The 27,554-nt window shown below is 40.9% G+C and overlaps 1 protein-coding gene across 1 annotated transcript; it reads right to left on the bottom strand.

Annotated features, from left to right (window-relative positions):
- Positions 1-583: 583 nt before the first annotated feature.
- LOC118432589 (cubilin-like) lies at positions 584-25,710 on the bottom strand. The gene is made up of 8 exons (XM_035844223.1): positions 25,531-25,710; positions 11,511-11,590; positions 5,964-6,005; positions 3,718-4,092; positions 2,851-3,213; positions 2,436-2,537; positions 1,684-1,896; positions 584-1,126 (listed from the first exon to the last, which is right to left on the bottom strand). Exons 2-7 carry the CDS (start codon positions 11,560-11,562, stop codon positions 1,766-1,768), a joined length of 1,065 nt encoding a protein of 354 aa, XP_035700116.1. The 5' UTR covers positions 11,563-11,590; positions 25,531-25,710; the 3' UTR covers positions 584-1,126; positions 1,684-1,765.
- Between the last annotated feature and the right edge of the window lie 1,844 nt (positions 25,711-27,554).

The following is a 27,554-nucleotide window of genomic DNA, read 5'->3' as shown; positions in this document are numbered from 1 at the left end:
ATTTTGGTACAGATTTATATGACACGTTATACTTGACATCTATGCTTCAAAATCTGAGCTGTGCTTATTATTTCTCCGCAAAACCGAGGACTTATTGATAATCCCACGTACTTGTAGAAAATCTTATATAAATGTGTACCAAAATTCAAATTATTGTGATCATTACGTTGCAGGTGACACCCAGTAACGTTAGCTAAGGGATAACGAAAAAAAAGTGGACAATTGATCTGAAACCTGAGGTGTGCGGGTCAAATTGTCTGATCACACTTCACCCTTCTTTTTCTCGCCACTTACCTTCTAATTTGCATAAAACGAATGCCTGGAAAGCAATGACTCCAATGATTTGTAATTTGGAGGATATTGATAAAAGGCTTCATACTATAAAGTTGTGCCTCAAAATTTGAGTTGTGCTTATTATTTCTGAGTTAGGCCGAGAACTTATTGATCACCCCTCGTACATCTTGATCCCATTCCGCCGGTAATATCCTATGTGGTAGCTACCAGTACTATCATGTGAACATAGCAATTTACCAGTACTGTACATGTGAACAGAGTAATTTGCAATAAACAGTAATATGTTTGTATATATTTATTTCTCGTAGACGATTCCATCACTTTGGCTGTAATTCTATTGGCAGCTTTTTCTTGAGAAAATATGGAGATCTATATCTTTTATATTTGACGAACTGCTGTCGCTGACGGTGGAAATAATCAAGAAATAGACCAATTGATTTTTGGGGAGATATAACTCTTTAATAACTTCATCAATGCTAACGTATGTTTTTCCTTAATGTAAGGAACTATTCGGGCAGTCGTTAATATTTTGGCTAATAAAGGATACTTGACATACATTATTGAACATTCACTACCAATTTTATGACATCTTTGATGCTATAAAAGTATTTATTTACTTGAATGTAACTTGATACAAACGAAGACATCCCCGCAAAGTGTGCCTACTCACTGCCATCACGACATGTATGTCCGACTGTGCCGTGGGACAAGCAAGACTCCCCCAACTCTCACTGACGAAAGACGCCATTTGGTGTAAGGTGATATTTGGACGTCACCAAAAACATTCCACTGACACACACGGACGCACGTTTCTAAGAAGTCTTCGACTGATCTGAAATGGACATGATGATTATATTCAAACTTTCCATCTGCTCAGCATTGCAGTCAACATGAGATACGTAGTTGGCTGAACTGCACCGTTGACAATACAGTGGACTTTCGGACGATAAGAATAGTTTTAACAGACAATTAAACTTAATTAAAAGACAATTAAATTTGCTCTTAAAAGTGTTAAAATATACTGTTCCTATTTCATTTTTCTAAAATTGGAAATAAAGCAAAATTGTTACCTCTATACCTACTATATTGCTTTAGTGTTACTTAAGATTCCGTCGGTATACATCAGTTGAAAAATTTCGTTTCTAAACACAATTAATAGAAAATGTATTCAGCAGCAGACTAGCATTATACTATTAAATTAGATTTGATAGAGATGTATTTCATTAATTGTATGATACAAACAACAAACTTAAATCATACTACTTATAAAAGTTGACTTGATTTTTACTATTACCCGAAACTCATCTTTACCGAACCAACAATAAGTTAAAAGACGTGCAACATAAATATCATGATGCAAGAGATTCGTATAGCCCAGTAGATTCCTACCTCAAACTGTTCCTGAGACGGTCTTCCAATTGGACAAAAGGCACCACATCATATCATAATCACCCAACGCCGACACCATGTGCTATAGATAGAGGACTGTTTCACAGAACTTGGTCATGACGACGGTCAACACGATGACTGGAGACATCGGAGACAGGCTGAAACCTGGGGACTCCACAAACTGCTGGTACGAATTCGACCCATCTTGTTTGTCTAAAATATAGAGGAAAGCTTGTGTCAAGTATACGAATAGTGCTGATTGATTGATTGATTGGTTGGTTGGTTGGTTGGTTGGTTGGTTGGTTGGTTGGTTGGTTGGTTGGTTGGTTGGTTGGTTGGTTGGTTGGTTGGTTGGTTGGTTGGTTGGTTGGTTGGTTGGTTGGTTGGTTGGTTGGTTGGTTGGTTGGTTGGTTGGTTGGTTGGTTGGTTGGTTGGTTGGTTGGTTGGTTGGTTGGTTGGTTGGTTGATCAATTGGTCGATCGATTGATGATAAGAAACCATCAAATCATGAATCTTGCGTTCTATGTAACTAAGTATTTATGTAGAACTGACGTGACACTGATAAATTCTTCTCATTAGCTACATGTACATGTATGTTACAATTCAACATTCAATGATGGCCCTATTTTCTTGATTTGAGGACAATTTTCCAAAAACATGTTGCATTGGTCAAACCACAGATTCGAAATACCAATTGATGAAGTTAGTTAATCTGCTAAGTAGTGTATCTTTATCGACGAGTTAAGACTTACCTTGTGGAGCCTCGTTAGTTGCTCCTGGATATTGTTTTCCTCGGCCTTCCTCTTGTCTGTAGTTTGGGTTCGGCTGGTCGGCTGCAGTTGGCTCTCCAACGGCTGAAGTAAAAAAAAAATAGATTTGATCTTTTGAGGTAACACTCAGGTATAAAAAAAGGTAATACTATGCTATGACATAGTATTTCGTGATCTTCATACATTTGGATCCATGGAGAACTAAGAAAAACAATCAGGAAATCAACATCTAATACTCAAAGCCAGGTTTAAGTGTCATATCAAAGGCTCGTAAGTACTAGGCTTAGAGAGGGTTGGATATCATTGTATGCATCATCGTTGTCCTCGGAAAGAATTAATTTCTCAAGTGTTTAAGTGAGTATACTCACAATGACAAATGTATGTAATAGAAGCCCACCTTTATAGTAAAGCCAAAAGCCACGATTCCTCCACTGCCCTGTCCTAAAGTGCACCCATACTCTGTTCCCCCTACTCAGAAAGGTTTCGGGAACATCCTGGTCACAGTATTTGTATTCGTAAGTCCTGTTGGAATTACCGATTTCTACAAAGTCTGGAGCAAAATCACAACTGTACGTGTAGCTGAGCTGAAAGTCTAGGAAACTGACGTCTAGAGTCTGATCTGGTTGGACCTCCACCATCCATGTACAGTTGAGGTAAGGAGGGTAACTAGCTGTGGGGTATCCGGGACTGTAGATGTAACCTTCTTGGGATGTCACCATGACGGTGTTGTTTCCTCCGCACTTACTGTTAGCGTCCACAACTGAAAGGTAACAGTGTGATGCTTGATAAAGGTTAGGAATCCAAGAATGAATTGTAGTGTCTATATTTCAGTCTATACAACGGAAGCAAATGCCGTACGGCATTATTCTTCAGTAGTCTAAATACATTTCTTGCAGATCTTCTCTCCATGTTCCCGACAATCTATGTAAAGAGTTACTGCAGATCACTGAGGTGAGCGATTGACTTACTTGACTTACTTGACTTACTTGACTTATGTGAGCGATTACATGTTGAAATAAGTATGATGTTTGTGACAAGGCATGCATCCCGGCTGCATATTTTCTTTGTGAACAAGTTATACTTTTCTATGTGAATAGGTTATACCTTACTGCACTGATAAGTGATATCCTGCTATGTATCACCACAATCTACTTATAATCAATTACTGAATGAGGCTTATCCGTATCATTAGGTGCATAACAACAGCAAATCGTGGTAAAAGTAGGGCATCATACACAACACCCTATTTTCAAAATCAACTGACCTTCATATGTCAAAGAAAATCCACCGTGTATTTTGTTATTCAGAGTTCTCCTGATGAATTTGATGCAGGCTGTTTTGTGAGGGATATAGATGACAAGTTCCCCTTCCAGCATGCCAATTAGACTCCTCTGCCGCTGACTCTCATCACATGACCCGTCACGGAAAACTTGGAGCTCATCATATATCTCCGAACCGACGTCGTTCGTCTCATCGTTGAGATCGTAGCCGGAGAAGGTTAACTTGATGCCGTGGCCATACGGTAGGTTGATGATCCATTTACACTCCTGATCGGTTTCACGGAGTGCAGGGGGGTACGGGTTGGGGAAGCCGGGTGATCTGATCGAACCCCGGTACGCGCTCATGGTCCTCCCGCATGCTGTTAGTAATGGAAATAATGGAAGGTTTATTTGCAAGATCCTGCCCGACGGTTTATCAATTCCATTGACAGTGAAATGTGATTGGCATTATTGAAAAATGACAGAACCTATACAAAAATGTAGAACATTGCCATTTTCTTCTTGCGTATATGAATGCAGACGAAGAATGGACGTAATAAATTTGTAAATGTCATGGCATAAACATAACGCGTCTGTCCGACGGGTAAGGGATCTGCACTTTTAGTACATCAAATCTGTCACCCATTTGAACGGAGCAACGCCATCCATTTACTTAGGAAGTGCATTAACTCATGAACTCGTCCACATAAATTGTCTGACTATTCATGTCACAATCGATGTTTCCTGTAAGGCATGGAGCTCTTTCGGCACATCCTCTCAGCTGGAGATTCCATTACCCAAAAAACAGACTTGAGAGTCGTGAGATATTCCTTACCCACATCATTAAGGCTACAGCATGTAAAATGTTATATAATAATAATGGATGACGTCCTCTGCAGACTCTAAAAAGCGCGAAAAGTAAGATGGGTAAAAAACAAGATTCAATTTGCCAAAATTTTCAAAATAGAGACCATAAACATTGAAACACAGCCAAGAAATCTTTGATTTCTGTGTTCAGTTAATGCAGAAAGGGACACTAGTTCGCATGTCGTAGCCTAGTGAGTATCACTACACCCAAGGCTACCGCACTGGTGAAACCTTACAAATTCCTTCTTTTCTCGAAATGAGGAGAAATTAATGCACAAGTGGATGTCATCCATAGAATCTAGATGGTGTGGCCTAACAAAGGTTGGTTCATCTGTCCATCGTAGACGGATGTGTAAATTGCATTAAATTCTGATTATGAAATACACCGACTACATTTCAGAAGGACACATGAAGCTTCTTTGCATGATTTACAGTATGATCAGTGTAATAATTTGTTTCCTGGGGGGGGGGGCGAAAATTGAAACGAGCTCAGATATCATACATATAATCAATTCAATGTGGCCCAAAGAGTAGGTCATGTCAGGGCATTCAGGAAAATGAGACCACTCAAGTAGCGAACTCAGCTGATCAGCTGACACATTTCATTGGCAAGATAGACGAGTGGATTACAGACAGATTGTTGCCGCCGGCCGCAGTTTTACTATCACTTTAAAGATGATTAATCAAGCTCAATTAATTTTGGTCTGCTCCAGGTTCAACGATGTAAAATGGGAAGCCATTTTCGCCTCATGGAGAGGGTGGGAACTTGACTTATGTCTTATGACTTATGTGCTAAGAGGAATTACCTGGTTTTATAGTTTAATTGACAACATATGGCATCGCCTAAATGACAAATGTGTGATAAAGATATCTTTAAAGAATATAGTTCTATCACCTTAAAGTTTGCGGTGAACGCATGTTTAAACTTCCTATCTACTTCTGCCGACACTGTGATAACTTTGAACAGGCACAAACACAGGCATGCAAACACCTAGCAATAACTAACGCACCACAAACTAGCAATCCATTTAAGTAACTATGAACGCCTACGCCGCTTTAACCTTAAACACACCACCTACGCGACAACGCTGTAAGAAACAAGCTCTAAATTCCCATCACTGATGACCTAATATAGCTATGTGGGCGTAACCATCTTAATCGATTCGCGCCTGTCTACATTACAACAATGGACCAGAGTCAAACCAGACTTCCAACTGTCTAAGCCCCCTATTACACCATTTCCGCTTTATGTCCTGGCAGGCTGTCACTCATCAATATTCACATAACTGCGATCTCACGCCAAGACAGATGAACAAAACAATACACCAATTGATCACAGCACATCTGTTCAAACACTAGTGAAACATTTGGCACGGCATCTTACCTTTAGATGGTCTAGACCGGCTGCATCTTGCAAGGCCCTCGGCTGGAGAAAAGAAAACAATGACAGGAAAGTTTAAGCGAAAAACTACAGCTCTGTTTATTTTTACTCTAATGCATTATATAAATTGCTACAGTGTATGATTGAACACCAGAGGGTGTCTGGTAATGTATCAGCAATCGTGGTGACAGCCACCTGGTCCAGGACATTGACTTTTTTTGGAACGACAGAAAAAGGAAGAAATGTAGATAAAACAATATGTTAAGCTTCCTGCAAGGTAAACATAAAGATAGTGCCCATCACAAAGATACCTAATGAATCTTTTTCTCGGTAAAATAATTGTAACCATGAAGAGAATCGCATACTAGTGGGGGTGTCACATTTCCTAGATCATGCCACCTGGAGACTGGATTCGACACTGCAAAGTTACCATTATTGACATCAGACTGCGATGCTGTTCTGTTATGTGTATACATTTTTCACACCACACATTGCTCACTGCAACTACGTATAGAAATGGGAATCATCAAATAACAAGGACCCGAAATAAAGTTGTATCAAATATTGCTACCTTGTCCTTGTGACTGTTGTAACCTACCATAACAAAGGATATTAAAAATCATTTTATACGCAAATATTAAAGCTGTGTCAAAGTAGAGACCTGCTGCATCCTTTAGCTCTGCTGCTTTGTAGAACTTAAGCATGGCCGGGAATACTAAAACCTTTCGAAATTCAAGACCTAAGTGTAGATTACTATCTCGTGGAACTGACCAAAGACCTCAATTAATTAGTCTAGTGAAGTCTAAAGGAACGGTGCCGATTGGGGAAATGTTTGGAGGAAGAAAAACAAGGCCATAAAGGTACCCTCAGTAGATACACTAAGTCGTCAACATTATATATGGAAAATTTGATTTGAAACTTAATGTGACCAAGAGCTTTAACTCTTCTACATTTTTGTAGTCCCTTGACGCACGTCAGCACTATCGACATGTGTGTAAAACCGATCCACAGTATCTCATTGCCAGCACCAGTACCATTATGTCATTCATTTTACTGCCGGGATCCCATCCATTCCCAGGTAACGGCAGAGTTCACTAATATCAAGGCCGTTTGTCAACGGTTTAGCGTGATTTGAGGCCGCCTGACGGTGGGCTGTGGCGAAATTGGATTGCCTGTTGCCGCTGTAATTAAGACTTTAATATCCACTGATTAGGTCCAAACGGGGGAATTACATGGGGGAAAATTGAATGATACGTCTGAGTAAGTGTGAGTTCTGGGCTGATGAGGACCGATCCGCAGGAAAGCCTTTAAAACACGCCCTTTTCTGTCTGCTCCTCGACGTATTAGCAGTTCTACATTTACTAAAGGGTCAGTTCTTTGGGTTTGGTTGTGATGTTGATACACGGGTTTGTGCTGCAATACTATCTATGATGAGTCTACATCTCACTCAAACCATTTTATACCATAGATATATATCATATTGAAATTCCCCATCCCTGAAGCCTCAGATGCATCACTACTGAACTAGGCACGGATTTATGGTGATGGTACTGTGAGCGGAAATCGTTATCATTCATTGCACCTAGAATAGTCTAGAAAATTTTTCATCGACAAAAATGATCTCGTCGATCCGAGGGAAGATTCAAAAAGATCTGAGGGAGAACCTTTTAGGTTCTACATGTATAAGAGCAGCCCATAGATATTCATCGACGGCTCAACAAAGATTTGAAGATATAAACCTTTAAGGCTTTCGAATAATAAGTTTGAGGTAAGATATTTGTTTTGTTCTAGCGCCATATTGATTCTGGTCTGAAAGAGTAAAAATGTCGAAACAAAGTTAACATGCGATATCTCCAAGGTTGCCACTGCGACCTGGTTTTATAAAAGCTGAGGTCAGTGAAAAATATCCGCTACATTTACAAGTGGCATACCAAACTCCAATAGACTTAATCGCTTTGGAATGCGATATGTCACCTGTTACCCATAAACTAGATGGGACTGTGAACGATACACACAGGGTGACCATTATGATGAGCACATAAACATCATATAGCTTGCTGCTTGGGCTCTATTACACAAATTTCGTGAAGGGTATGTCATTTACAAACAAAGACCTTGGAGGCACCCACATGAGACACCCGCTACCCTCCACAAGGTGCTGATTTCGGCAACTGCCAACTAACTTCACCACATATCTCGGCAGGAAATCATATTTCTATCCCCCGGAGATGGTTTAAAAGTTAAATGTATTCCGGGCACAGACTAAGCGGTGTCAGCTAATACGCCCGGGTGTTAGTGGCGCCGACCCTCGCGCTAACGAGTAGTTCCCCAATGTTATGTACAGTCCCTGTACTCTGAAGATGAACTCTCAACACCATTCTTACGGGACCAAATCTGCCCACAGCAGGCCTATATTGCACACAGTGTTCAAGGAGATCCGAAATCCCTGTTAGGCTATTACTGTTGGAGATGATTAGGACCTCCCAAATGCAAACTTTAAAAAGATATAAGCCTATACCTTCATTGTGATCTTTTGTCCAGATATTGGCATTTCGAACGGGATTCGGCATGTAAGTTTTGGTTTTGGGTTTCTTTTTATATTGTTACACGCTTTTTTCACTGAATTGAACAGAATATAATCATTCTGTACTGACAATGCCAGACACATATAATCGTAAGAAGCCAGACATGTAAGAATATCCGTGCTCGTGAGCTTACAAAAATCCCACAAAAGTGATTAGGGCAGCCCAGAAGATCTCTAGAAGTAACCGCAAACAGGAAATGTGAATCGCCTTGAATTGTGTGCAATATAGTCCTACTGTGGGCAGAAATGGTCCCTTCCCAGCCCATAGAAAAGTATCATTTCCCTCTAGATCTGCCCCCAGGTTGGCTGTAGGTGCAGTAGATGAGTGATAGCCACACCAAACACCATTCAGTGATTGATAGTCTGGAAACGCGTCATGGAGGCTATCACGTCGCTAGAGTGCTGCAGTTTTATCGTTAGGGTGCCACATAGTGTTATAGTGTCACATTTAGGTTTGAATTGACCATTCCGTCTGAAATATAAAGCGCTGTTTGTACTGGATGGAAGAAGAGCATTATGTAGAGAAACGTATCCTGTGCTAACGTCAGATAACATTCTATTATTCATCAACAGCGGTATAACTTTAACGTACTTTGAAGTATTCTTAGGCTGTGTTCATTCAGCTTTAACTCAACTTCTCAAGAAAACCATTTCCTTTCTTTGAGTGACGAACATCACGATTACTCACCAACACCACGGTTACTCACCAACACCACGGTTACTCACCAACACCACGGTTACTCACCAACACCACGGTTACTCACCAACACCACGGTTACTCACCAACACCATGGTTAAAATTCTCATTCTTACAATAATTGGCCCTAGTTAAAGCATATATACATTGAACAAAAAGGATTAAGATGTTTCCGATTCTCCTGACTTAGAGATGTTGGTTATCAAGCCTCTAAAGTACGTGGCATCACCAGGGGAAGTACTGCTAGTAACTTGATTCAGTTAGGCTACATGATACTCTAAAATTTACAAAATATGTAAAAGTGAATATCATTGATATTAGGCCTTCTACTCTTTGGCTCTTAGGTGACCTTATATTGACTATGCAAGTGTGTGACCATGCATCCGACTTAAAACTACAAACATATAAAGTAGGCTTGTAAACTCACAGATCCGCTGTACCTAAGCAACCGTTGCGTTTGCACCATAACATGATGTGGTTCTGACATCTAAAAAGCCGGAGCAATAGGTGGAGCGCTGCATCCTTTTTCTCTACGCTAGAACTGATCCTAATGGCTTACATCCTGAGCTGCCTTCACTTAAAAGTTGACAAAATTTACATCTGCCCTTCGCACAAAGTGGTCAGATCCTGCTTTGATCCGGTCACAGCTCAGTCCCTTCAAATGGGAAAAAGTTCTCCGATAGTGTTGGCAGCCAGGTTAACACCTTTTCTGCCGCCTCCGGTACAGTTTGCTACTGTACATTCGGCCCTAGCTATAGGTCAAGGAAATTCGTATTTTCAGGTTACAGCTTCACTTGGTAAAAAAAAAAGTAAAGTAGCGTCGACTGTATCTTGCGGGTCATGTAGCTCGTGGCAATGAACCAGCTGGAAGACTCTTGTTGTGGTCCCCCGGCCGCCCAAGCACAACTCTTAAGAAACTCATTGAGGACGAAACAGGGCTGGAAGGGCAATGGCTACTCTCTGCGATGAAAGACAAGCAGTTCTGGAGGACTAACTTCGTCTGCTCCACCTCATACGAGGATGAACGATGATGATGATGATGCTTCACTTGGATGGACATCGAAGAATCCGTTTATATCATGCGGTTTAGGGTCACTTTTGTCAAAAAAAGCCCCAGTGTGAGTGACGGTGTCTGCTCCAGGCCATGTCATAAGTTACAACAGACCAACAACTACGTGATATGTGTATGGGACAAACTTGACTAAAGTACGAATCCAGAAACAAATATTCATTGCATGTACGCTTTCTGTGCACAAGTCATTTTGCCAGAATAAAAGTAGCCAGGGAACTTTGATCTCGACCGACTATGTTAGCCACTACTGGATCAAATGCAAGTATTTACTTCAGGCCCGATTCGCAAACCACGTTTGATTTAAGCCTATCAATTCTTCTTGATTGGTCCACTTTGCGCGTTAACTCGCAATATCTATTGGCAGGAAATATAATGGGTGACCGCCCAAAATCCATAAAGTGAGTTTATCCTTTTCACACATATTGTATGCATCAAGGACTGATCAATAAGCTGACCAAATCAACTGGACCTTTCTAGCAATTGCCAATACATGTTGGTCAGAAAGCCATTTACCATCAAACTTCATTATTCTGTACCCACGCAGACTAAATAGACGACACAGATGACATGACTAAGGTGTGGTTCTAATGATGAAGTACACTCCAACTGAACTGTCATCTACGGCACATATTTTAGATGACATGAAATACCGTGGTGTCGCCAGAGCCCATGCACTTCGAAAGAGAACCTATATCAAGGACACAAACTTATTGCAAATTATCCATCAACGTCCAGCGTAGCCGATGGCAATATCGTACAAGCCGTCCATGATGGCCAGGTCATCCCATCCTGAGGTGGAAAGGGATTATGTTGTCCGAGAAGCTCTCAACTGATTTACATTTTCCTATGAGATCTATTATCCCCATACCATCTGCCAAGAATTGATTCTTGAAGGACCTATAGGTTGACCTGAACCTAGATGTGAGACAAGCCTTGGTACTGGCAGCGGAGCTGTGTAAGAATTGTACAGACATTTGCTGCTATAACGTATAGGCTATTAAGCTTTGTGAAAGCTTTAGGTTGATTTTATGTGAAAATGATTTCTCATAGTCAAGCAGCCCTTTGAGAAGAGCACAGAGCATGATATGAAACCAACTATCACGAGCACAATAAAGATTCAAAGTCACTTAAAGGTCACCCACGTCAATATTGAGGACATAAATGGAATCTGTCGAGTATTACAAAGAGGGTACTCACCCAAACAGAAGTAGATGACCACGCAGATGACCAGGTCTCTCATAGCCATCATGACCTTCGGTATCAGCACTCACAGGTATCTATCGTAAAACAAAGAAAGGGCATGACATTACGGTAATGTACGGGTGACTGGTCACGGTCATCATTTTCAAATTCAGTAATTAGTTTTTACTGCGTCAGGATATCAATTAAATGCCATTTTTTCGGTAATTCCTTTCTCCTCAGACAGCTCTCCATAAAACTAGCTATTTGCTGAGTTGTATTTGCAGCAAGTGCCTACGACATTACACACTTTCATAGTCTTGCGTAGGCGCTGGATTCACAGTACAGATCTGGCTTAGAATTGACCAATGTTTGCTTCAAGTAACCCAGTCCGTGTTCCGGCTAGCTTTAGGCTAACACCACCCATTAAGCGTGTTCAGATTAACCTGCGCCCCTGGCCATTCCAAATATGTGTGTGCTGATATCAATTTCAACGTTCAGCGTCGAGCCACTCTGTAAATGGATTACATAGAGTAGACTATAGACTCCTGATAAGATGGTTATTTGACAATATTCCCTGTTGGAGTTCCCACTGCAGACAGAAAAGAAATCGTTCTTACATGTCTGTAACTGCAAAGTCACCATATTCTATGCCCTTTTCCGTTTTTTTTTTAATGCAGAAGATTCCCACATACGGGCAGGTTCTCTTTGACATGTCCCGAGACCTATTATAGGAGCATACGTCTCCAGAGGCCGCCGAGACTATCAAACAATAATTATCAAATTTTCAATTTGTTTCATGTAATGTCATGCTCCGTGTCGCGTACCTGCAGGATTATGGTACATCACCGGAGCGACATTAACTTTCCAGGGTTACAGCGCACAGAGATGACCGAAGGCTCGCTCCGACGACCTCTAGGAGAATATAACACTGCGGCGAGGTTGCCCTTTCGACCGGAGAGTCTTTTACCAACCAAGTCACGTACTGTGGTGTCTGCACCATGGTCAACTTCCTCAATAAGGCCCCCTTTTAACTAGATGGCGAGTAGCCATGGTAGCGGAGTATTTTTTACCCTTTATTTCATAAATTGAATATGGTGCAAGATCTAAAAGTATAATTTTAAATGCACAAAACACATAAACGTAAAGCAATTAGTTCTTTAGATATGAAATTAGCTTATCGATGTTTGGTCGCTCAGCGGTGGCAGAAAAGTCTTATGGAAAAGTCTCTAGTGGAAAGAGGTTGTAACAGTCTGTACATCTATCTTTGATATCATTTAACACAGTCTGCACTGTATCAATTAACAACACAATCTGCACTGTATCAATTATCAACACAATCTGCACTGTATCAATTATCAACACAATCTGCACTGTATAAATTATCAACACAAGCTACAGTGTATCAATTATCAACACTTAGAAACGAATCGTGCGACGTCGACGTGTATGAATTAGGAAACTGCACTCATCTGTTGCCTGTTTTAGTATGAGCGACAGCGGCTCCAATTTTTCACCATTGGGCCTAAATTACCCACGACTAGCGCATACCATCACCTTTGGAATTATACGTTCAGAGCGCAAAAGGTCACTTTCCGCTAACGCTGAGCAGGTATTAGCCTCACAGCTAGACTTTTAGCAAATGGATAGCTTTGCTGACCGGGTGAGTATGGGGTCTATAGGGCGGGCACCAGAGCGAGTTTGTTTGAGTTGTCTGGGTATGTTTTAGAACCAACATAAAAATACGAAAGCAGAATTTTGTTCTGTTAAAAGCAAAATGAATTTTATTGCACAACTGATGTGCAAGATACGACATATGAAAACATTTTACAATGCATAACAAAAAAATATTTTATGACTTTAACCTACCTTACAAAAGAATGTGATTTAATGATTATTGAATTCCATAGGCATTTTATATTGTCCTATATATGTACTATGTCACATATGAGAATGTCACATGTCAAAATAAACTTGAATTTGTTATCTTAACTTTTACCGTGGAATTTAAATCAAAGTAATAGAAGGCGTGGAAGACCGAACAAGGCATACATTAGACAACTTGAAGCTGACAGCGGTATGGACCTACACCAACAACCTGTAGTGATTCACGACAGAGAGTTATGGAGACAACTAATCATGGGGGTGGGGGTGGCGAACTCAATGGAGTGAGTGTGAGTGTGTGAATCCATTATCTCAGAGAGAGATTCTGGTAAAGAGGATGATAGTTAGCAATGCATATCAAAATGTTGGGGACATAAAAGCAAAAATAAGTGACAATCATCTTTTGTTAGTTCCTCTGGTCAACAGATATTTTCTGGAATCTCTTGGTTTTCATACTTAGTTTCCAACTGTCAACCATGATTGCTCTACGTACTTGAATGCATTCAATGTATCATGAAAAAGTAATTTTCGCCGTAAATATTGACGACTTGAAGTAGTGTGCAGCAACGTTTCACCTAATAGGACCATGATATGTACATACAAGACATAAAATGTAGCAAACGTTCACCGAATCTAATTTCATGGCCATGTCGTTAACGAAACACCATTCCCCACACGTAATGTTTGTTACTAATAGTTGTCGTTTTGCACAGAAAGTTTAACAATGGTAGAGCATACCATGTCCCTTTAGATCACAAAATTTGAATACCATTGATAATATCCTCTGAGGACTATAAACCTGATGCAGCATTGGGATAAATTTTGCAGAGAAATCGGGCCCATTTCGCAGGACACAAAACACATGAACATACAGAGCATTGTTTAAGAGCTAATCAGGTATCCATTTTTTTTCTATCAATCGAATAGATTTAAGTTTTTTCTGTGCAAGATTTTTTTGGCCATCTCCCTTATGCCAGTGCCTGTGTTTCTACCTTTGTACATTCAAAAAGCAGGCGACGAGGCAGTGCATCTAGCAAAGACAACTGGATATGGCATATGTTAGGCAAAGCACAACATGCATTATCAATGCCCTGAAGATAAACACCATACTCAGAGCAACGAGACTAAGAACTAGTTTACGTATCGTCCCCATCGTTGCAAAGTAAGAATATTTCTCTTCTACCGTCAAGGCCAATAGCCTGGAATCCAGGTTTCGTAGCTGTAGTTCGCTTGCAATGGTTGTTAAGAGCGGACTAAAGCTTGTAAGCAGACTGGATTCCAGACAACGGCATCAAGGAAAACAGGCTGAAATTAAGATGGAGGTACTTAACAAGATGTTGGCGATGTCGGGAATGGATAAAAGGGCAGAGGCTCACTGCTCCATACGAAACGCCCCGGGCACGTAAAATAACCATTATCGGATTATAACAGCCTATTGCACATTTCTGAGTAAAAGCCCCCTCTGGACCCAATGGCTATCTCGATAGAAACCGCCTCTTGGCGCGATATGCCTCCATTTCCTAAGTTAAGTGAGTGAATTGGCTATAGCAACAGAATCGGATGCAAATCGCGATTCTGGTTAAGAGACAATAAAAGTTCACCTCAATATTGGTAGAATGGCATCGATGTTTTGATGTTTTGATGTATTCAAGCAGAGCGAATGGTCGTACCGTGGTGCTTGTTTCATACCCCCAGTGCACGAAAGACTATAATCGCACTGTGACTGCCGAGTGGCCAAAGATTTGACAGGTCCCTCAACGACGTTCACAGGCAAAGAACGACATTTTCACGTTCTGTTTTGTTTTTTAAGTAATTCTTTTACAACGTGTATCATATTCCAATTATAAAATGAAGGGTCACATAATTAATCTCATCGCCGATCGCTGTGTAGTCAAAGGGACGCTGGGCAACAATGATTACTCATGTCGCTGGTTACCCCAGTGTTACCTTCGACATTAGTAAAAGAATATACTCCATACACGTATATACATAAATATTTCAGGACCAATGATAAGCTACATATCTGTAATCTATTCAGAGAACAGCGCCATTTGCCAAACCAATTGTAATTAAGGTATTGCTGCACGGCAGATAACTTTCTTGTCAGAAATGGATCTAAAATTCATAATCTATAATTCAGTGAGTCATACTGAATTTTATGAAGAGCCTTTCTTATTACATTGAGAAAATTTATGATTATTTAAGCCTTGTGATTCTATTCAAAACAAGAGGGTCCTTGTCCTTGTCCTACTTGACGAATCCATCGATTGATCAAATCACCGAATATAGACAACTACACTTAATTACGTCCCACACTTCTATTATGGATTGAGTTGTGCTCAAAATATCGACCAGTCTGAAAATGTAATCAGTGAGGCAGTGGAACTTTTTTTCTTTACTTACATTATACCATTCCTCCATATTACTTGGGGAAGAACTGTAAAGGCAGATTTGCCGGATTTACTGGAAGAGAAAATCAAGGTCGAATCGTTTTAATCACGGAAGAGCTCGAGGGTCGAAAACATGCTGTTTTCAAACTCACGCAGGTAGAATCTATTACCCTTATCATTGCAGACAGCTGGCCAACCAAGTATTTCTTCATTACTAAAGCGAGTATAATGAGATTAGTACGACTGTGGAAACCGTAAGTATGCCTGGCGGGAAGCGTGGCGACATAAAAGTTTGTGAGCCGTGGCCGAGCTGGTGATATAAGTGCCCCTCGTGTTACCTGTAGAACAGTCATGCTTCTGCACGCGCAATTTGCCCTCCATTCCGCCGGTCGCTCCTCATATCATAGGCACATGCAGGCCTGCCATAAGCAATGGAGAGGAATCTAATGGCCACCATGACTAAAATACCATGACATATTAATTTCTATTTTTCTTTGAAAACATATTCAGCCGGCCTTCGTCGGAAGAACCGGGCTGCTAGTGACGCTACCCTATGTATAAGGAAACATGATGCCATCATTACTTAAAGCAATCCAGTTCTGCTAAATATCCAGTACTGTACTTTGAACAGTATGGAAATCTATAAGCACGGGAAAAGGAATCTCTTCGGAGGAAAATGTGTACGTTGCTGCATTAGACTTGTTAATTAGCAGGGATGTTTCAATGAAAGTATTGTTTCTGCTTTTTCACTACGCGCTTCCTTTAGCAAATGGGTACAAGATTTCCGTATACACAGATGGCTTCCAGTCGAATTCTGTACAGTCTGGATATTCCCAAACAGCCGTAATGTTGCTTCATACGCGCGAACTGAAGTGCACGTTGCCCGTCCGGTAACAGGTTATGTATGTGTGAGTCCGGACCACATCATTACATACTCCTCATCACGTTCCGCAGATAAAACTTTATTGACGTTACAGCTAGGCCGCAGCCGTATGTATCGGGAGGGCAATCACTCCTCAGCACCGAGACCTTGTAATTAAGAAATCTCATTTTTACTACTGTTGCAAAGGCATTACTATTCTTAAGGCATGTACTGATCATGAACTTGTTTCGTATACACCTGGAAACTACACTTGAAGCTGGCTGGGATAGCATCTAGCACAGACAGCTAACTTTAGCTACAATCCACATTAGAACAATCTTGTCTTTTAACATTGTTACCCCCACCCTGTCTTCAACAACCACCTATCCTCAACAACCATCTTTATCCAGTAATTTTAATAGTTTATTAATCAAGTTTTAACTGTAGAAGCTTTTTGTAGAAAAATAAAGAGTTTCAGATACCTAGTTTATATGTTTGGCGTCGTTGTATAAAATTGAGCCAACTGCCCAATTTAGCCGTGAGGTGAGAGGTCACACATTGTTAACCACCGGTGCTACCGAAGTAGACGGTCGGTGGGGCATAATTCAGCAGATCAACACACATCCAGGATTAGCCGTCGTGGCCTCCATTACACAGCCCATCCATATTCAACACATGAAAGTCGATTTCTGCAGTTTTAGTGGACAATGCATCCTCACTAATGCATTTTTGACACGCCTAGACCGTGCTTTTGTCACGCCAGGCGGACGGAGGTATAAAGAAAAGGTCTATACATCAAAATTGGTTGACATCCGCATGCGTCAGAACTGCTGCAGGTGTGAGTATGACACGGGATGTGTTCCGCCCAGGACACCTCTACAAGTACAGTTGTTAGGAGTGCATCCCAACACTACAACAACATGCCGTATTAGTAACGTCACTCTGCCTCCAATTCCTCAATGGTGCAATAGGAGCTTGATTTGTATCTTCGTCAAGTTAACTTAGTTTTTTGAATGTGAGATATACACGACTGAAACATTTGGAACCATGGAGGGAAAGGCCTATGGCAGTATGGGCCAAACCGATGCATACAGATGCTGCACTGTTTCAACAGCTTCTTGTTGAGTAGCAACCAACGTTTGTGAACAGAACTTCAGGCAAAACATAAAATACTTCGAACAGCACGGGAATATGGCACAAACTGTGGACAAGCAGCCGAGGAATTCGCAATCCCCATGGCTCTCCGAGTTCTACAATACGAACGACTTTGTACTGATTTTAACGTGAACCCATACCACTGCTGACAGATCCCCAACGTCTGAGATGACGCGTCAAACTTTCTCCGCTCAGGCATTTCGCATCTCTTGAAGTATTAAGTAGACAGCGCAATCGTCATGGTGATAGGGGGCTTGACCTTACCATTGTCCTTCCGGCAATGTAATTGACCCCTGCCCACCTCCGAGCTTGTCCAGTCCCAGGGAGGGCGGCTGGTCTCACACGTGCCAGCAGGCTGTGACCTCAGGGTTACAAAGTTTCTACTGGGTAATGTAGAAGCTAGGTCAAAGATACTCAGCTAGTTAGGTGTTTCAAATGATGACTTTCAGTCTTGTAACTTTTTGATAAAGCCGCTGCGATCTCTGTCTTAAGTTAACAATCAAGGTTCTATATAGGTATAGAAACTATAGGTATCTAATTAAGATGATAAAAAGTCTCACTGTTATCATTTCAAAACATAACATTTATTTGTTCTTCTGAATTTTCTGGAGCACATTAAAGAAAATAAACCTTTGTCACAAAAAAAAACATGAGAGGCAATAACATTTGATAAAAAGCACATACTCAGCTAAGCACACTCTAAGCACGTACATGTTTCTTATATTCGTTTCCATTTGTTACTTATGGCACTGGAGAGTTGGGGTCAAAACGTGCAAAAAAAATGCATTAACGAAAAAACAACATTTGCATACTTTCAATTCCTTCCTGTAGACTCGTTCTACACTCATGTTAGGACCGGACTTCCGTGGCTTTTATCATAACTTAGAGTTTGATATATCATACCAATTTGCGCTCGAAATTCGAGCAGCAACTTTTACTGCACCTTGACTATAATGGCGATAGTCTTATCGACAAACGTATGAAGCGTGGAGATGTACAATATAGACTTGGTGTGTTTCGTGTCCATTTCGGTTAAGCACTCTTTCTTGCCTTGGCATGGTTGATGAAGACCACAAGGGGAGATGGCATACAGGTGAAGGCTGGGCTGGTTTTATTAGTGAGACAAGCATATGGCCTGTAGGAATACTGTCTCATTAGTGAGGTGTGCTGTAGAAGTTCCCAACACAAGCTTAGTTTAAATAATCATCAAGAATCGATCTTGTTTTCAAAATGGTTATGTTTTCGCTACTGTTTGCTTGTATGTGTGTCTGTCTATCAACAACATACCAGTAACTGCAGATTTCGAGAAATTGTAGCTGAACCCTTGTGATATTTGGTAGGTGGATTAAGGTCTAGAAGACGAAGGTCAAGCTCGATAATAGGCCTCGTAGCGGCTTTGTACGGTACTACCAACTTTTGTTCTAAACATGCCATGGTCGTGACTTTTGTTTTGAGTAGTGGATAGCTCTTGTAACATAGAGTAAGTGGTATCCCTAGCGGCTTCTCTGAAACTGCCTGAGCCAGTTGTGTTTTAGACTTTGAAGGAGAATAACTCAAGAGTGCGGTGACGGATCCTCATGTTTTGTATGTAGATAGCTTACGTAATAAGATACAGGAAGTCGTTTGTATAATTAAACAGCAAAGTTAATAAATCCACTGTAATATATCATACACTCTCAAACAGGTGACATACTATAATGATATCAATTATCCGAAGGAAGACGTATTCTACATACTTAATGAGAATCAAAACATATATCCAATTGTTTGAGTATCTTTTGTACGTTTGAGTGTCTTGAGTACCTGGATGTTCTGCCTTTATCGACATACACGATTCTTCATGGATGACTCATTCTGCAAGATCCACAGCGTTGCTTGGAGCTATTTTACAGTTTGGACCCATTCCAGACCAATTGAGCAGCCGACTGAAGAACAGAACATTATTAAACCTCTTGGTGTAGCTCTGGTGGCATTTCAATCGGCAAATGTCATTTCCCTGAACAGATCTGTTAAGTGTTGTTTCCACCCAGAGAAATAGACTCTTTCAACCTGCTATTATCAGCTTTAGATAGAAACTTTCAATTATGATAACTAGCCCTCTATACGGCGATCATCATTGAGTTTAACTTTTTCCAGTCGTTCTCAGTATTACAGTATAACTTTGTAGGTTTTTGTGGTGACTGGCAGTTGCAATCGGTGTGCACTGACCACACCAATCTATTAGATTCATTATTGACCTAGACTGTCATGCAGAATTAAAACAAATAAAGTTTCATTAATAGGGGAGGCTTAGAGTTCACGCGAACCACTTTGTACTTGGCTATCGTCGATATTTGCACAAACTTGCGAAGAATGTGTAGTCAAGTCTTTGCAAAAGAAGAGAAGACAGTAAAGTTATGTACAGATTTCATAATAAAAACAAAAGCGCTATTGACTTGGCCTACTTTGCACAGTCAAACGGTTCTTATTGCATCTTTGCTGATGGAAGATTCTTGTTCTGGCTTCACAGAAGGAAGTCTAATTTAATGGCCCTGCTGCGTGATTTCGGGACAGGTAGACCAAATTATATTCGTTTGAAAATCAATGATAAGTAGATCTATTAAGGGCTTACCATGGAGACGCCGTGTCGAAGGATCTTGATGTTTAAGAAAGTTGCTTTTCGAGCGTTACTTTTCATTAGGAAAGTGGAGTAAACCAGGTCAATCGTTATGAGAATGCAACGAGAGACGGGTAGATAGAGTGATGGATTAAGACTCAAGAGTCAATCACCCATACGCTAAGCACAGCATATTTTACTCGATTGAGTAAATGCATGTTCCTGGAGGCAGGCCATATGCCAGAGTGTGCTCCTGAAGCCGAAAAGCCTTTCCAAGAAAGAAATAATAGTCAAATAATGGTATATCATCCTCCGTCAATCCATTGGAGAGCTGTTGGTCCACTAAATGGCGCCTGTTTTGACAGTTGAAGTAGACACCGATTCATAACTCTGTAATTACAGTGTGGCTTATGTGGTTTGACTTTACTGGGGCTACTTGCCTTCAATTGACATTCACAGTACAACCACGCGCTTGAACCAATCAGCGTTCTATCTTTCTATCTTCTGCTACATGCTTTGTTTTACTGAGTACCGGTGACTTAACACGACCTCAACACTTGACATACAAAATCAAGGTTTACAAAATTAGCAATCTGAGATGTTATGAAAAAGATAAAAAAATAAAGGCATCAGTAGAAATGAATAACTAAATGGTATGTATTTCATTCGGTCCAGCTATAGCTTCTATCCATCATTTTATATTTTATGTTACCAGTGAAATAAAGATGAAATGCACTGTTGGCGCTGACATTTTACAGAACAGCTCATATGTTATGACGAATCTTTTTACTACTACATGATCTTTGGTTTCCCCGGGGAAGATTTGCTCTCTCCGCAACCTCTCATTCCCATTCACAACACTGCTGGGCTGCAAAATACGTTAACTAGCAGTGACATAAATGACGGGATAAAACTATTTGTCAACGGAAATGTCGAAGTACGCAAACACACTAATGTGGGTTTTGTGTGGGTGGTACCAGTGTGAATGATAATGTTACATCAGACGTACTTTTCTTTGATGCAATCATAATACGGTGAGTAACTTCATAGCAGGGGCTTTACATATGACAAGTATTGTTACCACACGGCATGACAGGTTCTAAAGTCGTGAAAACTAGATTGTATATATATATATATATATATATGTATATCTTTTACGCTCAATATTTGCATTATATTAGATTATGCAAACTTTGTTAAGATGTTTGACCTAGCGTTACCCCTATCGATCATTAGTAGTCTATATCAGAGGAGAAGAGAGATGAGGCTTTTCCATTCCGGAAGGTAGCCGAGAACCGTGTCCACCTTTGACTAGGTGTTAACTAACTTTTGCTGACATTTTCTTACCTTCCTACGCACAACACGTTACGTTGCGTAAAATACGTTTTTAACAAATTGGTGGCAGTCTTGGAGACCAGGACATTTTAATTCTGAACATGCACCCTTGGCAGCTTGTTTGATGCCTCTATCTTACTATTAGCATGCGGCGCTGCAGTAGGTATTATTCGCCTTTGTCATCAGGCGCTGAATGGATGCAAGCATTGAAGCCGGATAAGCAGAGACAATTCATCACAGAAGAGCCCATCTTTGATGGCCTAATCAGCAAATTTCCCTTCAAACCGGCCACATCGCTACGGACATTTTTTCGGATGTCTGGCGTGGTGTTCCCTATCTAAAACCACTGACTGGTAGGTAAAAATGTAATATAAAGTCATGGCTGCCAAACTGAATGTTCTACGTGAGGCCCTTCTGAAATGAGAGTGGAATGAGATCTCTTCAGTGCTCGTGAAAGAGATATACCGAGAGAGCCGGCTCCAAGTGTACTCGTCAAAGCTTGCCCAGGGCAGGCTTCATAGTCACGCAGAGCGGATTCATAAAAGAGAAGCTGTCTGTAATTTATCACCGCATCAAGTACTGAATAAGATAGTTCTTGCAGAAAAAGCAGTGCACGATAAGGAAACAACTTGTGTGCAGGAACAGCCATGATATTACGTGAATTCCCTCCCCCCACAACCAAAGAGCACACAAACTACATGACTAAGTAATCTTCGCACACACAGAGCACGTAGTGAAGCAAATTTACCGGTTAAAGTCAGCGGTTGGAGTTCAGGGAAAGGGCATGGTCTGTATTATTTCGCTGGATAAAAGGAAACCATGGCTTGGTGCTCCTTTTAAGCTGTAATCTCACTGCACTTGGGGCACCGGTGCGGCACAACGGGGCTCATTCACTGCAGCACTGATTTGTTATTTTCGCCGATTTTTTTTTTAAACTTAGGTATTGCGTAATACGTAAAATTATGACTTAGAAAACAACAAAATACACAGAACATAATAAAATTTCGTTCCTTATCTCTGAAATTCTTTGTGTAAACTTTCGAACCCCGCAGTGCTGCACCGGTGCCCCTAGTGCTGTGAGATATCACCTTTACGTTGACGTCTTATTTCAGCTTAGACCATTGCTTCTGAATCAGAATATTTTTCACTAGGTAACTGTTTACCACAGGATAAATGTTATTGCGTCAGTGCATGTAACCTGGAAATATTTGTTTGTACCAAATCTGCACATTGATTCAATGAGAATAGACCTTTGGGAATGGCCATTGCGGTACATTTGCCGAAATAAAAAAATAATAACTGTATGTCTGTCCTCGTAAATTGTTAACCGTATCAACTGTTTACCATAGCCTAGGACAAATGTTTGTGCGTCAGTGTATGTAACCTGAAAATATTTGTTTGTACTAAATCTGCACATTAATTCAATGAGAATAGGCCTTTTGGGAATGGCCATTACGTTAATTTTTGCCGAAATCAAATACGTTGACAATTCATCAAAGACATTGTATCGTTTAAACTCCAACGCATCCATATAATATCCCAAAATGGCAAAATGCGAAAGTACTGTTGGTAATATCTAAAATTGCCTCCATACCAAGTTTGAAGCCAATCGGCTAAAGGTAGTACGAGTGTCATTTTATTGATTCTGGGCAATGGAAAAGTGACAAAGGCACATTTAACCGTGAACTCACTGCGGAAAGTAGTCATCATAAGGTTGGAAGAGCCTGAATGTCTGAGCATTACACTATTATATAACGTTGGCAAAGCTGGCAACCACTAACTGTTCGTCTTTATAAAATAACATTGTTTCCTCATTGGAGTTGATTGGACGACATCTTCGCAAGTTTCAAACTTTTCCAACTCCAGACACTGGGAATCGCTTTTAATCCTGGAGGTCATGAACATGGTAAATCTGACAAAAAAGCTCCTCGACCCAGAATAGAATATTTGATGGTTGAATGCCCAAGTACGTACAAGCAGATATATGTCCTCTTTGCAATGCAACATCTTTGAAATTGCTAAATTTAGCATCATACACATTTTGATTTAGAGTAAAAATGAAGGCCTGTAGATTATCTTTCGTGCCGCAGCCTGACCATGGTGTCCGCTTCAAGCCTTGAGGTCAACCAGGCTACTTGCGACAGACTGTTCCGTCTGCTACCAGGACATCATTGTGAGGTAGCTGCCGCCGTGCTGCTGAGGTGAATAGTCGTGCTGCTGCATCATCGGTTATGGATTATGGGTTCATGTCAGTAGAGATACTAATTTGGATGTGGCTTATGTATATAACACAAGTTCTAACTATAGTCGTGCACAATGTTTTTAATGTAGCTACATCGTACATTGTATCATCAGTGGAGAAACAATCATCCACGATCAATCAAAGCTGTTACAAGAGTTATTTTTCTTTGACGTATACGGCGTTTACTCATAGCTAAACTTCTTTTGAAGAGCGGATGGGTAGACTGGGTCTTCGTGGGAGAGATTGAGTTCTTTCCAATCGAGGTAATGACGTATTCTCATCAGTTGTTTAGAGGTCATGGCCTGGATCAATGATATGACGTCACCGCCACATAGAGCGCTCATGGTGTAGAAAGCACGTCAGTAAGCAGCTTACGCTGAAGCGGCCTTTTTATTATAGGACATTTGTCTTTTTCTGTCCTATTTCTGTCTACAGTGATGTAGGTGGCCATTTGTCTGTAATCAGTGGAATTACACGGATCCGTTGACGCGATATATCATGGGATTCCATCAATTAGAATTTGTTGATTACTAAACGACGTCGGATAATGTGCCATTGTCACGAGACTATTACGATGCCATTTATACCTGGTGACTCTGGCGACTATCAACATCTCACAGACAAGGTCTGTTATTCTATGTCGAAGCATGGCAAATCTTCAATTACGTGGTATTTAATTTGGCTAGATTTCAGATTGCGGGTAGCAGAAATGTCACTTTCCTGTGACCCTTGACTTACTAGATACAGATGGTGTGATGGCAAAATTTCTCGCCACAGAAACAAGAAGAGTGCCAGTGCTTATCCACTATAAGAAACGTTGATGTATTTTCTGCTACGACGAACAGCTTGCCTCTGTCGGTGGCTGATACAGTACTAATAAAGACACATGAGTTTTTCTTTCGTCTTCTCCAGCTTTAATTACACCATAGAGAATGATGGATGACTTTCTACAGGCAGACAAATCTTGAACTCAACACCTTCCCTATCTGCACTGAAAGGTACCTCATCGGAATGATGGTAATCCGCCTATAGATTATTCCCAAACTCATGCCTTTTGCAGTTTACCTTGACTCTGTTGATTACAGGCATTTATTTGAAGGCACCTTTACTTCTATATAAATCAGAAATGGGGGGAGCCCGCCACAATGTCTCCATGTTGCTTTCTTCGGGTGTAATTCGTAATCCGATATTGCCCATTGTAACAGTTGGGACGGCGTTGGTGTAATTATAGCGCAAAACTTCGTCTGGTGTCTAACGACTGCTTCCGCGAAAATATTATCCTTGTTGGACAGTCAAGGACATGTCGCTTATCGCAAAAGTATATCTAATGAGATAGAACAAAAAGTTCAGATTTGACGTATCATGTATCCCTAGAAAATTGGAAATGAAAAACTAAGTTTCTTCTTCCAACATTACACCTATACATGTATATTCAGAGCATGCACCATAATCAAGGCAACGTATTCAGACCAGTTCTTTGTACATTAGGCATTAGCGTAACTTTGTTTTGACATTGGCATCGGCATGAAAAGTCGATCCATACGAAATGAATAGGAAAAATCCTTCATACTTACCTTTGACGGGTCAATCTGGTGGATTTGATCGCGAATCTCAAATGCATCAATTGAGCATACCGGGATAAGGCCTGGCGAAACCCGTATGAAGCGAGATCCCTCGGATGAGAACCGTTCTTGGTGATCTCCCTGCTGCCGCAAACTGCCACCTATTCCCAAATTCCACACGCTCATCGCCTATTCCGCCTGCTATTCCGCAATTGATTTTATGCCCCAATTTGGTGCGTCCGAAATTAGGAGGTTTTCCTCCTGACCTATCCGTGCTCGTCACCAATAAGGCCCCGCGTACATCACTGCCCCGGCCAATCAACGCACACCCGGGCGGATCAAAGTCCAGTCACATCAACGGGAAACGTGAGGAAAATCCGCGATAGCGACTACCAGGGGAGCGCATCAGCACGTTATGGTTCTATCATTTATACGTCTGGATCATATCATTGTATCGAGATTATTTCCATGCGTAAAGATGATGCATCAGTTTATTCATAAATGCAAGCAAGGAAACGAATGAAACAATGAAACAATAACTACACACTCTTTTAATGTAGTGGTAGTATTATGTGGAGTAATGGTAGGTCGGCTGAAGGTACATTTCTTCAGGATTATCAGATAACTTATATCAAAGTTACCATTATCACAATGGGCATAACCTTTACTGAAGAATGTACTTTTTAGGGATTTTGTACAATTTTGTAAGATGTGGAAAAATATATTCATACAGATGCATCAAGGCATTTGACAGAGAACTTCTTTCAGTCGGCATGCCACGCCCACATGGAATTAAGACGCGTTCTCTGTTGAAGTCGTCCAAATAAATTAATGCTTGTCAAGGAATGCCTTAAAAGATCTTAATCTGGGTAACACAACATTGACCCGGATCGACCTAAGACTTGAATCTGCAGCAAGATAGATTGGGGCTGGTCTGGCCTCTTCAATCATGACAGAACCCACTCCAACAGCAACCAAACTGGGGAGAGGATCCACAGAAACCAAATGAGTCTGCCCAAACCTGGTCCCGTCAGTGGGTGGGTTTGGAGATCTTCCAGGAAAGAAAGAAAGAAGCAAATTGGTTGTGACAAGATGGGAACCACCAGTATTCATGGAAGAGGGTACAGCTGCAAGAGTGATTTTAATCCTCAAACTACGTCCTCTTTATTGTCTGGACAGCGTTTGGGGGATAACGGACAGGAAAGAAAAATGAAGCCATTTCAGAAAGGTATAACGATAAAGAGACAGTTTTGAAGTACGCTAAGTTTGCCATATGTCTAATACCGGGCATATAATATACTAGAAAGATAAGGAATAAACAATATTCATGACTTAACCAAATAGACTAGAATGACAAAATGATAATTGGACATTTAGACATTTACGGGTTAGCAAAACTACTCGTTTTCCGTAGTTTGGTCCGTATGACACATGTACGTAACGTTACATATTACGTATGTACAGGTAATGGTTCATATGCCTCTGGCTATCCCTATCTACGCCGTTATGGATATTGTTTTATCATTGGATCTTGTGGGAGATATCCTGTAAAGGCATAAAAGTTTTAGATTGATGGAGGCTCACGGATGGATTTAGATTCAAGGAGCTTTTCAAAAGGTATTTCCTGTGAGAGTGTGGAGAATGACACCTGGTACCAATTAAGTCGCCTTCCCTCACAGCGAGAAGCTAATCACACATGCAAACTCCATAGTCATGGGTCGGCACTGCTCGCTGCATCCAATTTCCCATAGGTCTGACATAGTCAGAGCGATGGGGTGAACCCAACCCAGGAGGAGCGTTAACAAGCGGTGAGACTCATTTACCAATCATTATCTCGGTGGAGAAGGTTACGTTATTGCTGAGGTTGGTGGGTTGCTTGTTGTAGCTGAACCGATGGGAAAGATTTGGAGCAATTTATACTCCCTTTGCTAGAGATGTGCACCTTCTGGAACACCAATACACATTCTTGTGGAGTGGACGGGAGTGAAGAAATTTACTTCTGCTCCACAACTGCCATAGCTTTCAAGAACCAGTTG

The sequence above is a fragment of the Branchiostoma floridae genome, chromosome 2 (genome assembly GCF_000003815.2).
Source record: "Branchiostoma floridae strain S238N-H82 chromosome 2, Bfl_VNyyK, whole genome shotgun sequence".
Taxonomy (NCBI): domain Eukaryota; kingdom Metazoa; phylum Chordata; class Leptocardii; order Amphioxiformes; family Branchiostomatidae; genus Branchiostoma; species Branchiostoma floridae.
The sequence above is the reverse complement of the archived record's forward strand: the minus strand, read 5'-3'. Positions and strand labels throughout refer to the sequence as shown.

Coding starts and splice junctions, on each gene's coding strand:
- LOC118432589 (XM_035844223.1), bottom strand. CDS start 11,562: ATGATGGCTATGAGAGACCTGGTCATCTGCGTGGTCATCTACTTCTGT. Junction 4,093..5,963: donor CCGGTCTAGACCATCTAAAG/GTAAGATGCCGT, acceptor CATTACTAACAG/CATGCGGGAGGACCATGAGC. Junction 3,214..3,717: donor ATTTTCTTTGACATATGAAG/GTCAGTTGATTT, acceptor GTTACCTTTCAG/TTGTGGACGCTAACAGTAAG.